Genomic DNA, 16,757 nt, shown 5'->3' with positions numbered 1-16,757 from the left:
CCATGTCTGACCTTTCCCCTTCTATGTCTGACCTCGGCTGTTCCATGTCTGACCTTTTCCCTTCCATGTATGACCTTTCCCTTTCCTCGTCTGACCTCTGCTGTTACATGTCTGACCTTTCCCTTTGCATGTGTGACCTCGGCTGTTTCATGTCTGACCTTTGCTGTTCCATGTCAGACCTCTGTTGTTCCTTGTCTGTGCTGTTCCATGTCTAACCTTTCCCCTTCTATGTCTGACCTCTGCTGTTTCATGTCTGACCCTTCTCTTTCCTCGTCTGACCTCTGCTGTTCCATGTCTGACCTCTGCTGTTCAATGACTGACCTTTACCCTCTTACCTCTACCCTCCCATATCATACCCTTTTCCTTTTATGTCTGATTTGTTTAATTGATAATTTGTCACAGTCTATTTTAACTACAATACATCAGTGAAATACATTTTTCGATTATTCATTGTTTTATTCTACACATACCGTCACAGAAACCTATAGACACCTGTATGCAACGAGTATGTCTCTTCTACCAGATCAGCAAGAGTTGATCGAGAGGCATGCGTATCCCCCGAGAACACTGGAACCTCGTTAATTGGGTCGCTGATATACGTTTTATTATTCTGAGCAACTCATAATTCTGTAAGTATTTCGAAGTTAAACATTTTCGCCGCTGTCGAGATTCCAGGTCACGGAATATCAGTGTTCGTATTGTCCAAATGCACGATAACGAGGTTCAACTAATACCAAAACCAACTTTCCGGACCAAAGTTTACAGCATATACTAACAAAAATGTCTTAATTAACGCGGTTCCATTATACCCGGGTAAACTAAGATTCACAGTACGCACAAAAAAAGCTGAGCCTGAACTAACGAGGCTCCAAGGCGTTGCTGAAATTGAATAAAATATGGGTATTTGAAAAACTTGGATGACCGACAAATGAAAAACAAAAGTCGACAAAATCTTCATGCTTTTCTTAAGTTTATTTCATCTTATTAACAAATATAAAAGTGTAAAAATCTTTATACAGAGTCTGTCAAGAACAGCACTGGCATGTTTTGAAAACAAAGGGTAATATCTGACTGTATCCGGCACCGGTCCCATCACGCCATCGTTTACCCAGCAGCCATTTTCTCAATCATAAGCCGAAGACATTTACATTAGTCAAAGAAAATTACAATCGAAAACAATGTGTTGGAAAGAAAAGTAGAGACCAAAAAACAAGTACATATTCTCTTTGGTGAAAATACAGCACTCTTCACCATTTAAACAGACAAACACTGGATCGCAACAGTTACAACAGACCACGTGAGCTAATTGGTTTGAGTCACGTGATAAAGTGGGCGGTTCCTACCCAACAAATGCCCTATCTCATTCATGCTAGCTGAACGCATTCGCACACAACAATTTACGTACAGCACATAGTTGACAAAAACATTTGAAAAATCAAACGATGTCTGATAAAAATAACAGAGACTAGTACAACAAAAATAAAAACAAATTCAAACACTGAACTTAGAATGAAGAAGAGTCAGGGAATGTACAATTTTTTAGAGCGACCAACATTCCTGCAGTGAGATAAAAAAGAAAAAGGGGGGGGGGGGGGGGGGGGGGGGGGGGGGTGTGTGTGTGTGTGTGTGTTAGCAAGCTGTGTTAACTGTCCACGCCCCCGTTTTGTGACTGGACGAGCCGTAATCCTTCTGATGGACGATATTTCACTCTGATGACAGTGGACAGGACGAAACCAGTACCAGAGACAGAAGTATGGAAAATAATGAGATGTATACGCAACAGATGATTTTTGTAATGTTCAGTAACCTCTGGAATGACTCGAGGAGGTTACAGAGTAAATCTGTGTACATATATACAACATTACATCTGCTCACAATTGTTTTGTAGTTTCTAAAATAACAACATAAAATCTCAAATAATTCTGTTTGACAATCTGTGGATTCTAAACCAAAACATTATAATTGTAATCACCTATAAACATATAACAAAACATAACAAAAAAATGCAATATCAAAATATTCAACAAAAATCTTATCTACAACAAATAGAAGGGTAAACGTGTATGTTCCATCCTTGTGAGCGCTTAGCTATGAAATCGGCTTTTTACAAAACTATACGTCTAACATCTACTGATGACGTCATCTAATGATCTTTATGTCTGATGATGCATTCGTATCGTGAACATCTTTCGGAATAGCATATCATATTATATTCTTAATTTTTAGTTTAATTTGAGTATTTAAAAACATTACAGAGATTCACTATTTCTCTATATATGAAATATAACAAGACGATCGGCATGAAGTTGATCATTTACAATCTGAATCTATACGACACTTTGAGGTAATTGTCTAAGTACATTGATCACCATGCATCATCAGAACCAATCCTGGTATTATCAGGTTTACGTTAATACTCTGGTAAATATTCCACCCAGTGGTGTTGAGGTGCGTAAATCAGCACAAAAGGATAAAACATACAGAAAAAGTATACCATATAGTTACTCAAACAAACGCTAACTTGTTGAGATAATAAATGATATAGCTTCATCTAAATACACTAACCATATACACAGGGGTCAGACACCATTTATGAATTGGTATGATTCATTCTTACAAGTCTGCCACCGATAAATTGTGTCTCGCGCCTGTGTCTAGGATCGCCTCGGTGCCTCCCAGCTACGGTCGCTATAAACATGCACACGAGACCGCCACAGAGCCTCCTCATCCGCGTCACACTATAACATGTACACGGGCAAAAGCACCAACTGTTTATAAATGTACACCAGTCCATTATAATGAAATGAGGATATAAGATTATGAATAATGAGGATTATGATGTTACTACTTACACCATGTACAAACACACCTCCCAGGTGTCAAGTGTCTAACAAAATCAGTCTTTCACGAAGATTTTTCAATTTGACTGACGACACTAGCCGAAACAAATCATGCCACAATACATTTAAAGTCATGCAATTCATGAACAGTTTGTTAAAAAATGCATTCAACTTATTCGTTAAAGGTTCTTAACAGCATATGCAACCTTCATTATTACACTAATTTCAATGTCAACTAACTTTATGTAGAAAAACGTCCGTGTGATTTTACAGTTCAAAAAATTGTCAAATAGCTTTACAAACAAAAGAATTTAGCTTTGAGAGTCACTCAGTAGAAATCACGTTTTTTCTACATTGGCGTCTCCGGAATTCAGCCATGATTGATATGTGTAAATCACATTTCTCCAATATCCCACTGGTCAATAATACAACTAAATCACAATGATCAAAATTAATATAAAAAAAAAACGAAAACTAAAATATCACTTCACTTTAAACTTAAAATTAACTGTTAAGTCACCATTGTTCGATGCATGTATGCTGTCACCTATTCCGTCTTTGCGTATTGCAGAGTTATCTTCTCTTGGGAGCAGGGATTGATTGTTACGTCATTGGTTTGTGTGAGAAAATCACGTCGTTTTCTCAAAAATTGATGACGTTACTCTCTTAAACAAGTGACGTAACAATCAATACCTGCTATCAAGAGAAGATAACTCTGCAATATGCAAAGACGGAATAGTCTCCCATTCACTCAGTTATACTAGGAATACTCTAAATGATTTCCCTTTTAAAATGACCACTTCATACAAACGATATAATACTTGACCAGCATGTTAGGACATGTATGGTCACTTGTGAACGGGTTATATATACTCTTTAACAACCTCTGTGTATTACTTAAACAGTCTTAGACCAAAAATAAAAAAAAATAAAAATTGCACCAAATATTTCTCTCAGTTTGAACAGTGAATTCTGTCTGATTTAATGTCTAACAGATAGACTTGACCGGGTCACCATTGAAAAAGAATTCTATATAATCGAAATCGCCTGTGACTAAGCACCTATACCTACCAATATATGCTCCATCCCAGTGACCACATACCTGATTCCTACATTTAAATAGATCGTATTTCCTCGTTCAACACGTACATCTACAGCTAACAAAAATACACAAGTATGTCACCATCAGCTGTATTTTAAGACTTATTTTGTCAATTACTATTCTCTTATAAACGCATGTATAATATGGGTCACTGGCCTGGGTATATACTAGGTAAATGTAGCCCCTACCCCCATCCCACACCCACCCCACCCCCATCCCACCCCCATCCCAAGTGTTAACTAAATAAAAATATATGCATGAACAACATTTCTCTGTTTTTCTGTCCTGTTACTTCTATCTTAGTCAAAGAACAGCTATATTGAGCAATTTTCCTATGCACATGTTACAATTTAATTGTAAACCTGCGTCTCTAAAACAGAAGAACACCGATATATATTTTGCAAAAAAATATAAACAATATGATATAATATGTGCTTCATAGCATCGAATCTGATAAACGGAAACGTAATCCTTTTCGCGGCAGTGTAAACAATTGCAGTTGGCAGAGCTTTTGACTCTCTACAAGACAGAACATGTTTATCTGACGTATGTCCTACATTTCGAAATTACTAAATGTCAAGGGTCAACTCAAAACCCTGGTGATGTCAGCAAGCGTAATCATTTTGTCAATGTCATGACAGCTACCTGATTTCAAATTCAAAAATCAACAAAATGCTTCTATTGTTCAAACTACATGTATATCATCAGAGGTGAAGGTTTGAGCACCCCTCCCCGGGAACCACCTGCAGTTCGTCCTCCAGCCAGTAGCTGAAGCACTCAGGTGGTGGAGGGGAGGGGAGTTCATCCTCAGGTGGTGGAGGGGAAGGGAGGTCATCCTCTTGTGTCTTCTGCATCCAGAAATGGTCTTTTTGAGGCGTAGTGAAGGTCCAGCATTTAGGGGACGCAATCTGAGTCTGCCAGCTAAGGTCTTCTGTGGGAGGTAGAGTAGGAGTAGGCGCCGGATTCCAAATGTAAGAATCCTCTTTCGGAGGAGGAGTGGGAACAGGCGTCCATACGCTGGTCATCTCCTTTGGGGGAGGGGTCCAACTACACGAAGGTTCCTCCTTAAGGGGAGGGGTCCATGTACATGCAGGCTCCTCCTTTGAGGAAAGAGTCCAGAGACGTGCAGGCTCCTCCTCTGGGGGTGAAGTCGGGGACAATCCTAGTTGGGCCATCAGCAGATATTTCTGATTTTGAAGACTTTGGTACAATGCACGCAACGAATTGTTCTTTTCAACCTCCTCTTCAAGTATCTAAAAGGGCAGAAAAGTAAACTTAAAGGCCAAAGATGCAATAAAAATGCTCGTGCGGTGCACGAGCTCATTAGAGGCTTAACTACTATATATAATTACATGATGTACATGTACACAACCAAGGTAAGTTTAGGTAACACATATTACCACAGCATCTTTGCTCATACCATCCCTTATCATATACTATGTGCGACGCATGTAAATCAGTTATTTCAAAAAGTACGTGTCTGTTGTGTATCTACGTATATGTCTGTTGTGTATCCACGTGTATGGCTGTTGTGTATCCACGGGTATGTCTATTGTGTATCAACGTGTATGTCTGTTGTGTATCCACGTGTATGGCTGTATGTTGTGTATCCACGGGTATGTCTATTGTGTATCCACGTGTATGTCTGTTGTGTATCCACGTATATGTCTGTTGTGTATCCACGTGTATGTATGTTGTGTATCCACGTGTATGTATGTTGTGTATCCACGTGTATGTATGTTGTGTATCCACGTGTATGTCTGTTGTGTATTCACGTGTTTGTCTGTTGTGTATCAACGTGTATGGCTGTTGTATATCAACGTGTATGTATGTTGTGTATCCACTTGTATGTGTGTTGTGTATCTACGTGTATGTTTGTTGTGTTTATAAGTGTTTGTCTGTTGTGTATCCACGTGTATGTCTGTTGTGTATCTACGTGTATGTTTGTTGTGTATCCACTTGTATGTCTGTTGTGTATCCACGTGTATGTCTGTTGTGTATCCACGTATATGTCTGTTGTGTATCAACGTGTATGTCTGTTGTGTATCCACATGAATGTCTGTTGTGTATCAACGTGTATGGCTGTTGTATATCAACGTGTATGTACGTTGTGTATCAACGTGTATGGCTGTTGTATACCAACGTGTATGTATGTTGTGTATCCACTTGTATGTCTGTTGTGTATCTACGTGTATGTTTGTTGTGTTAATAAGTGTATGTCTGTTGTGTATCTACGTGTATATCTGTTGTGTATCCACGTGTATGTTTGTGGTGTATCCACGTGTATGTCTGTTGTGTATCAACGTGTATGTTGTGTATCCACTTGTATGTCTGTTGTGTATCTACGTGTATGTTTGTTGTGTTTATAAGTGTATGTCTGTTGTGTATCTACGTGTATATCTGTTGTGTATCCACGTGTATGTTTGTTGTGTATCCACTTGTATGGCTGTTGTGTATCCACGGGTATGTCTATTGTGTATACACGTGTATGTCTGTTGTGTATCCACGTGTATAGCTGTATGTAGTGTATCCACGGGTATGTCTATTGTGTATCCACGTGTATGTCTGTTGTGTATCAACGTGTATATTAGTTGTGTATCCACGTGTATGTCTGTTGGTTGTGTATCCACGTGAATGTTTGTTGTGTATTAGCGTGTATGTCTGTTGTGAATACATGTGTATGTCTGTTGTGTATCTTCGTGTATGTTTGTTGTGTATACATGTGTATGTCTGTTGTGTATCTTCGTGTATCTCTGTTGTGTATCCACGTGGTTGTCTATTGTGTATCCACGTGTTTGTCTGTTGTGTATCCACGTGTATGTCTGTTGTGTATGCACGTGTATGTCTGTTGTGTATGCACGTGTATGTATGTTGTGTATCCACATGTATGTCTGTTGTGTATCCACTTGTATATGTCTGTTGTGTATCCACGTGTATGTCTGTTGTGTATCCACGTGTATGTCTGTTGTGTATCTACGTGTATGTATGTTGTGTATCCACGTGTATGTCTGTTGTGTCTCCACGTGTATGTCTGTTGTGTATTCACGTGTATGTATGCTGTGTATCCACGTGTATGTCTGTGGAAGTTTTGTATGTACTGTTGTGTTTTCGCGTGTACATGTGTGGCACGTATTGATACATCTACGGTTGTCTCGAATGTACTTACATGTTCTAGGTCCTTCTGTTTAGTCTTTCGCTTCTGTCGACACCTTACTGCAGCTTGACGGTTCTTTTCTCTCCTCGTCGCCACTTTCGTTTCCTCTTCGTTAGTTAACTGTGGGTGTAATACATATATATACATATGCAATACATAGTACATGTACACAAATACGTGTATACCACACATACACACTCATCAAGAAGATACATAACAGACATGTATATATTACTTCGTCAGTTATACATTAAAAATAATAACATCGCCAACAACTACTCATTACACGGTCCATGCCCAAGAAGTACACTCTAAACACACAATATAAAATTTAATGACACTACTAACATCCAATAATTAAATTTCCAAAGACAATATCCAGTATATTCAAACAATTTACAGTAATAATATGCATTGTAGATTGAAATTAAAACTAAATGTTAAATTGTGCTGGAAAAGTTATGACCAAACAATGAAAAATCTTTAAAAAAAAAAAGATATTTAAGAAAAAATCAAAAATAGAACATGTACTCACTGGTGTTTTGATCGGTGGCGTCACCTCAACTTTGAGCTCCTCTAATCCCCGCTCTAGTCTAGCGTGTTGTATTTTTGTCCAGAGTTCTTCCTTCAGGAGGGGCGTTATCACCCCCGACTGGATGGCTGCATGCTCCGCGATCTGTAGTTTCAGGTCTGTGCGCTGTTCGGGCCAGACTGGCAGGTCTCTTTCCATCTACATACGAGATACAAACAACGTCATAAGGTTAATACTTTGAAGGAAACATTTTTTTCGCTATATTAAAATTTAAAAAAAGCAACAGTACATACACGTCACAGAAACGGTTTGATTAGAGCTTCCTACCTTCCCTCTATCCAAATTAAGTCAGAGATGTAACCCTAAGTGGACTTTTTCTCCTTATTGGTCCTTATAATGTATACACATTTACGTATATAAAAGATGAATTATCACCCTAGTAATTGACATAGTATAAAGGGGAGTAATTCGAAAATATACTGAACAATTATTTCAGTTCTAGACCAACTTGAACCGAGCATGGAATGCCGACCAGCTATGTATACATGACTGTTGAGCTGTGAGAGTTGCCTCCCCTTTTTATCACACTTTCAGTGGAAATATTCAGTTAATTAAAGTGTAAGGGAACAGGGTACAATTACATAAAAAAAAAGGTATCAGCACCCTTATATCCAGTCCACTATGTGACTTATGAGACATCATTTCCTTCCACCCATTGCTATAAAAGTAATATAATATATGGCATTTAAATTAAAAGTTATGAATAAAAATGCGCTCTATTTTACATAAAGTAAATAAAATGCACTAAAGGATTATCTTGGAGTCTAGGAAGGGAGTGGTATGAGCGAGAGTGGTTAAGGCGATCCCTACCTACAAATCGAACATTCCTCCATCTACGGTCCGACAGATACAAATATATTACATACAGTATCAAACGAGATGATAACATGCATACCCAGGTCCATCTGTAATTACATATATATCTTATAATAAAGTTATCACTCAATTGTAGACCAAATTACGGCGACGATAAGAGTTTTGGCACAAATCCTCCGCAAGACAGGATTGCTACATCAGTTTCACATTAGCAATTTCTGTGTAAATTTTCTTATTGAATTACCAATAAACTCTACATCATTTCGTTATACAATGTAATATACAAAGTAATACACAAGTCAGTTAGATTCAGAAGTCTTTTGCTACTGAATTAATTTGGTAATGATTAGAAATTATGTGATCCGTGATATAAAAAGGAACAGCATGTTGTTGGTAGCAAGACTGGAAGAATATTGTTGTATCTATATAGATATTAAATTGGCGGTTAGTAATATGTATTAGACTGCTGATCTATGTCATAGTTCTATTTTACAGTGCACTAGAATAATCTACGGAAGTATAATATTGATTTACCGCAACAATCTACGGAAGTACAGCATTGATTTACCGCAATAATCTACGGAAGTACAGCATTGATTTACCACAATAATCTACGGAAGTACAGCATTGATTTACAACAATAATCTACGGAAGTACAGCATTGATTAACAACAACAATCTACGGAAGTACAGCATTGATTTACAACAATAATCTACGGAAGTACAGCATTGATTTACAACAACAATCTACGGAAGTACAGCATTGATTGACAACAATAATCTACAGAAGTATGTCATTAATTTACCATGAAAATCTACAGGAAGTATAGCGTTAATTTACAACAATAATCTACAGAAGTATAGCATTAATTTACAACAATAACCTACGGAAGTATGGCATTAATTTACCACAATTATCTACGGAGGTATAGCATTAATTTACCACAATAATCTACGGAAGTATACCATAAACTTACAACAATAATCTACGGAAGTATAGCATTAATTTACAACAAAAATCTACGGAAGTATAGCATTAATTTACCACAATAATCTACGGAAGTATAGCATAAATTTACAACAATAATCTACGGAAGTATAGCATTAATTAACAAAAATAATCTACGGAAATATAGCATTAATTTACAACAATAATCTACGAAGTATAGCATTAATTAACAACAATAATCTACGGAAGTATAGAATAAATTTACAACAATAATCTACAGAAGTATAGCATAAATTTACAACAATAATCTACGGAAATATAGCATTAATTTACCAAAATAATCTACGGAAGTAAAGCATTAATTTACCACAATAATCTACGGAAGTATAGCATTAATTTACAACAATAATCTACGGAAGTATAGCATAAATTTACCACAATAATCTACAGAAGTATAGCATAAATTTACAACAATAATCAACGGAAGTATAGCATTAATTAACAAAAATAATCAACGGAAGTATAGCATTAGTTAACAAAAATAATCAACGGAAGTATAGCATTAATTAACAAAAATAATCTACGGAAGTATAGCATAAATTTACAACAATAATCTACGAAAGTATAGCATTAATTTACAACAATAATCTACAGAAGTATGGCATTAATTAACAACAATAATCTACGGAAGTATAGCATTAATTTACAACAATAATCTACGGAATTATGGCTTTAATTTACAACAATAATCAACGGAAGTATGGCATTAATTAACAAAAATAATCTACGGAAGTATGGCATTAATTAACAAAAATAAGCTACGGAAGTATGGCATTAATTAACAAAAATAATCTACGGAAGTATAACATTAATTTACAACAATAATCTACGGAAGTGTGGCATTAATTTACCACAATAATCTACGGAAGTATATCATTAATTTCCAACAATTATCTGCGGAAGTATAGCATCAATTTCCAACAATAATCTCACATCATAATAATTCTATATATAATTCTACGTCGGTTTTGAATTCGTTTTCTACAATAATTCATGTTAGTATCGCACAAAGGATTTTCTATAATAATTACCTCAAGATTCGGCGGAAGTGTCACACTAATTTTCTGCAACAGTCATGTGCATGTCCATTTTATTTCCCAAAAGTTTACAACTTATAGGTACAGGATATTACTACAATCCATACATATTCAATACATGCTTACCAGGGCGACAGTTTGTATGTGTAAACAAATAAGTGGCATGTGTTTTGAATGAATGATATACTAGTTATAAAATAAGAAACATGTATTTGAATGAATGTACATCATCAGTGATATACTAGCTAAAGAAAAATTAATAAAAATAATGTATTGAAGGAGAACGCATTGTTGTTAGTTCATACATTTAAATTTGTTTTCAGATTCTCTCTCAACATAAATGATCTACGTTACTTAGTATCGAATTGTTACTAGGGACGACTGTATCTATTGCTGGTCAAGCTATGTGCATTGTACGACAACAACATACGTACGGCTACAGGTGTAACACTACTCTATGGAATGGCTTTTAGTCATTTTAATTAAGTTTTATGTATTTGTGAATGTATTATGTATGATTGAAAGGTGAGACTTTCATAAATATCTATGTATATCGAACTAAATAATCACAAGTATCTCCCTAAAATTCGTACTAGTTTAATGAAATAATCTAGTGTAAAGTAAATTCCTGTTTTATTAACAGAGTTAAAATTCAATTGAATCAATATTTGCTTAAAAACAGAATCCGGAAACAAGCTCATGAAGTGTTCATTAATCGGCTTTCTTTAGTTGGAGATAAATATAAACTACTGTATAAAAGAGATGGACAGCATATAATAAAGAAAAATAAAATGTATATAAAATTTAAAAAAAAAAAGGAATTTTCTATCATAGTGAGGGGAGAGTTGGGAGGGGGAGTGAAGACGGTCAGACAAAATCTTTGCTGATTAGATAACGGGTAAATTCGTGCTTAAAATGATTTCGTAGGTATGTATGTAAAAACATAGAAACATATACATTTGTACATGCTGAAATATTATTAATATATTAGATTACTACTTTATAGGGTAAATTCGTGCTTAAAATGATTTCGTAGGTATGTAAAAACATAGAAACATATGTACATGTACACTAATGTACATGCTGAAATATTAATAATATATTAGATTACTACTTTATAATAAAGTAAAAATAATAATCTAGTAAATCTACATGTACATAAGTATAGCAATAGTTCTTTACAACAGTCCAACCTAAGTATCTATAATATAGCACAAATATTATAATAATACATGTAAGTATTGCATTTAGTTAGATTACGATTTTAATTACATATTACATTTATATTTATTTATATTTATTTTTTATAAATGCACACATATAATTGTATGTATCAATTATTACAGTTTACATATCAATGTCAGCATATTACCTACATGTTAATGTATTATAAACATATATCTAAACGGTAAAATGGTAACAAGCTATTAATATTAACAAAATTATATAAAATACATATAATACAATTAAACATTTACAAACATACACACTCACTGGTCATGATATGTTAGTAAGACATACATTGTATTACATTATAAGATTTTCGGAACATCTTAAATATATTGTAACAGTTTTCAGTGTTAATTGAAGGAAATCTCGAACATGTTATACGGATGATATCGAATTTAAAACGAATTTTTAGAGTTGTTTGGTTTAAAATTATTTTTTAATGTTAAAAAAAAATTCTAAAGTAAATGGATACAAGTTTTCATAATTAACATGATCCTAATGTTTATGTAAATAACAATCAGTAAGGCAAACTTTAATCCACTAACCTTTGTGAGCGATGCTTCTAACAAGAATTTATTAACTTAGATTATGTGAGACTGATTTTGTTTCTATTATAACATCAATTCCAAGGCGGAAGGCGGCTCGTCCGTGCAGCTGCCCGTATACTACAGAAACATGTACAAACATGTTTCTTCTCTCTGTCCTAAACGGATGCTGACGAAACATTTAATTACACTTCCCACTCTCATTTTTAATAATTTGAACATCAAAAATATATAAATCATTTATAGATTTCTGATGAAAATGTTATGATCGTATTAAATATAAACAATGTACTAATCCCAGCTAAATAAGCACTGAGCACGCATACGTACCATCAGTATGTAATGTGGCATTTAAAATACGGATATCGGCCTTGTAACATTATTAGCGTAAATGATTATCACTATTAAAATCTACGATATCACCAGATCACATGTATTGACAGACGAGGCTAGTACCTGTGATCGGATATATCTTTGGCAAACATACTAACATATAAATATTCCCGATAAAACCAAGACTCGACACTTTTTTTAGGATTTACATATACAAGTATATAACCATATATATGAATGTTTATAAAATTACTTTTAATCATAGCGGATTTTTTCAAAAATAATATCAATTATGTATTGATTGGTATTGCATGGGAAAAGAAATGATATGAAATTTTTAAAAATCCAGATTTACTTATAAGAACTATTTCAAAGCTCAGTGTATAGCTTAGCGTTTTATATACCGATCACGGTGATTTATCGCTAGTACACTAAGGTAGTAAGGCTGCGATAGCGTTTGCATCCAGAAACTTGTAAGATAATTTGACTTTCAGGTCTAGACATAAACTTGTTACATCATGGTGCGTGTTCATTTCATGATAAATTGACATTTCGCCGACGATCGAAACAATGCCATATTCTAAATAATCGAAATCATTATATGCCTTTCGAGTACAAATAGTTGATACAAACACAAACTCCAGTGGTACAATATGATTGCACATACTGATAATAAGATGCAATGTATCAAGTTAAATATGAAAAATATTTTTAAGAAAGCATTTGTTCTTACTTCGGTCATCTGCAGCTCGAAAATGACCTGTCTGAATTGTTCTGCGTCCGCCATTTTGTTCTGTCCTGTTTGAAACTAGGTGACCCTCTGTATCTCAGTTACAGAACTAGTACAAAGTCGTGAAAGTTACATTTTCATGAACTCTTCAAAATTTATCCAAAATAAATTTCAGAAAAAACAATAACCGAAATACACATTTTGCACGTAACTATTAATTACTTTTATTTTAAGATTAAAATTGTATAAAGTATTCGATTTTGAACACGGGTCATAAAGGTGATGATGAAATCTTAGACATATATACAGTAGACACAACGTACAGAATACGTTTGTCCAGCAGCCATCTTGGATTTTCGACTAGCTACCAAAAAGTGATGTGAGCTTTAATTCACATGGAAAGTTATACAGCTGTCAAGTCGCGATACATATCATGCACGTGTATTAGTTAATGTTAAATCAATTGCAGTTGGGACTTGAGCAAAATTTCCAAGCTAAATATATACCTTATGTACACTGATGCAATAACGTTTAACCGCTATATTAGTATATATACATTTTGTATATAAGCTTGCCTGGTCGCCCACACACATGCTTAGATAGGCGTGCTAACCACGTGTTTCGTTATCGGTTCAAAACATAAACACATAGATTTATGTATAGTTACTTGCAAGAAATAAAATAAATGGAAAATGATGTTTTGTCCCCCAACAGGTACCAAAGTTGTGTGCTATGCTATCTAGGTAGCATTGAGATCGTCATGCATCAAATTATAGATTATTTAATTTTAATAAATTAATAATTTAAGATGAGTAGCATTATAGTAGATACAAACAAACAATCAAAACAAATGATTTGTTATGCAGTGCGTAAAACAGTGAGTGAAATAGTGATAAGAAGATGTTCAATAACAAAAACTGCTGACTAGTGCATTATAATGGCTGGTGACAGGTCGGACCTCATAGCTACCCCTCCCACTCAAAATTCGTACATTCCTAACACAATAACGTAAGTTACAAACAAAACAAACTAAGTTGTTTATGCATAATCGTAGCTTTGAAAATCGAAAAAAAGCATGACAGAAGCAGATAATGTACCCTGACGAGACAGTTGCACCTTATATCGGTTGATGGTGCGAGTACCGGTCTACAGTAGGCTACTGTTCTGTAACTAAACTTCACAAAGTTTTATAGCTTTGTATTTTGTAAAGAAATTAAATAAGCTCAAAATGACAACACTTGTTACTTACCCTCCTTGACTAGAATATGCCTGATGAAATGACAGTATGAAATAAAATCCAATGTGCACATTTAAAGCTCCCAGCGTGGTGATTTAAACTCTGTTCCTTTTGTTCAGTAGAGAGATGGGCCAGACATGTCGGGACTTGTCCTGACAAGGGACGTTACTCTCGGTACCTCCATGTCATCGAAAATGACGTCAGCTACATATAAATGCCCTGTATGGTCTAAATTTAGTAACAGGTACTTTCCAAACCGAATGTTATTGAGGTCAGCAAAATAAGTGTTTATAAATAGTTTAAATGAAACACTGTTTTTGAATCGTTTTTAAACGTGCTTTTATTAAATTCTTTTTAGTGAGCTATCATGAATATAATATAACCCCAGAAAAACAATTGGAAGATGTGTGTGATGAGAAAATAATAAAAGATTTGTAGTATGATTTAGATCAGTTTCCCTGTGTGGTACCCCTTAACTTCAAATTCCCTATATCATTGCACGGTGATGCTCTAGTCTGTATTTATACTCGACGGAACAAAACAAATAATTACAAACAAAGATGTGAGCTTATAAACATCTTTAGACGTATTTATACATCAGTTGGAGAAAAGAAGAGAAAAAATTGCCAATTTATCGCCGAATTAAATATTTATACCGAGTCAAAAACACGGAAGTACATGTACGGATGAGGTACGTATGGCGGGGCACATATAGGAAATACATTGATAACATTCCTGAATAGAGCGTGGTCTAAGTTGAGTTTTCCTTTTAACATTACAGAAATATTATCAAAATATCTCAAATAAATAGGATATAAATTTTGAAGGGAAAGAATTGATGACGAATAGCTAGCGGTAAAAATTAACAAATAATAAGATAATAATGTCAGTTTTTACTTTTATTTTAAATATTATTTTGGCTCATCAGTCTATTTTCTGAAAATCCAAAAGAATACTTGTTATCGAAGACACGATCGAAGTCTAATTATTAATATTATCGAAAAAAGTTATTAGAACAATTTTATGCATATCTTGAGTCATATCAGGTTATGCTATTGATAACGAGTTGCCTCCCTTCCCTTGTTCAGTTCCAATTTTACCCGGGCCTGTCAATTTCTGTCGACGATCGGAGATACCCTTTTTTTCTGGCCATGCCAATTTTAAGTAGGTTATGTCAATAGTCTTGTTTTTGAAGTTATATAATCTCCGTTCTAGTATTTAATCATCCGCGTTTTAGAGATTTTAAGATTCCAGGACTTGGAGTATAAGGAGGAGGGGGTGGGGACGGGTTACCTTCAACCTGGTCAGGCCTTTTTTCAAAGAAAGCAGCAACCTGCACACCATTCGGAAATGCCAAGTGGCATTTTTAAAAACATATTACGAGAACGGAGCAGGTAAAAAAAACGTTTCCTTTTCGAACCTTTTGGTTTACTCTGTTTAGTGTTGAAAATTAATGAACTACTTATCCAAACAGCGGAATTTTAAATAATCCCTGCCTCGACCATCTCGTTTGTAGAACAGCATCTAATTATCATTATGGGTTGGAAGCTCAAATATTCATTGTAAGAGATTTTAGAGATCATGTACTTTCAAAATAAAATAACTATAAATGATAGAAGAAAAAAACGAAAAGAAATTAACAAAATGAATGCCCACACTCTATCGGCTGGTGAGATTATATCCTCCAGCATCAGAACCAATCTCCCTCCCCATGGTGATTTACACACGTATGGATTTTACCACCTTCACTTGTATGATGGCTGGGAACACACGGATATTCACTCAAACCGAATCCATTTTAGAGGCCGTATTCTCATATGTTAAAAAAACAGAAGGTAACAGAAAAAAGTTCTTTTTTTTTCTTTCTAAATATACTTCTCAATAACACACTACACACGACACAGAATAATAACGGACCATCTTTTTATCTTAGGCTACGCCTCGTAAATATGGTTTTCCATCGGACATTTCTTGAATGTTAATTGTTTTAATAAACCAATATTTTCAATGACCTAAACTTGACTGAATTATAAAGCTTAAATGAATCTAAATGCACTAGATGGCACCAGAGATTTTTTTTATATTTTTCGGGGTATGTCGGGGAATTGGTTTGGTTGAAGGGGTTGGGGGAT

At 34.9% G+C, this 16,757-nt stretch overlaps 1 protein-coding gene across 2 annotated transcripts; it reads right to left on the bottom strand.

Annotated features, from left to right (window-relative positions):
• Nucleotides 1-4,201: 4,201 nt before the first annotated feature.
• On the bottom strand, nucleotides 4,202-14,815 carry LOC110450551 (protein fosB-like). Of its 2 annotated transcripts, none has more exons than XM_021498139.1 (4): nucleotides 14,638-14,815; nucleotides 7,632-7,826; nucleotides 7,109-7,216; nucleotides 4,202-5,195 (listed from the first exon to the last, which is right to left on the bottom strand). In XM_021498139.1, the coding sequence occupies exons 2-4, from the start codon at nucleotides 7,824-7,826 to the stop codon at nucleotides 4,647-4,649; spliced, it is 852 nt and encodes a 283-aa protein (XP_021353814.1). In that variant the 5' UTR covers nucleotides 14,638-14,815; the 3' UTR covers nucleotides 4,202-4,646. The 2 variants fall into 2 exon arrangements, with proteins under 2 accessions (XP_021353814.1, XP_021353813.1); XM_021498138.1 differs by lacking the exon at nucleotides 14,638-14,815 and adding an exon at nucleotides 13,392-13,453.
• Between the last annotated feature and the right edge of the window lie 1,942 nt (nucleotides 14,816-16,757).

Source organism: Mizuhopecten yessoensis, unplaced genomic scaffold (genome assembly GCF_002113885.1).
Source record: "Mizuhopecten yessoensis strain PY_sf001 unplaced genomic scaffold, ASM211388v2 scaffold5315, whole genome shotgun sequence".
NCBI lineage: Eukaryota > Metazoa > Mollusca > Bivalvia > Pectinida > Pectinidae > Mizuhopecten > Mizuhopecten yessoensis.
The sequence above is the reverse complement of the archived record's forward strand: the minus strand, read 5'-3'. Positions and strand labels throughout refer to the sequence as shown.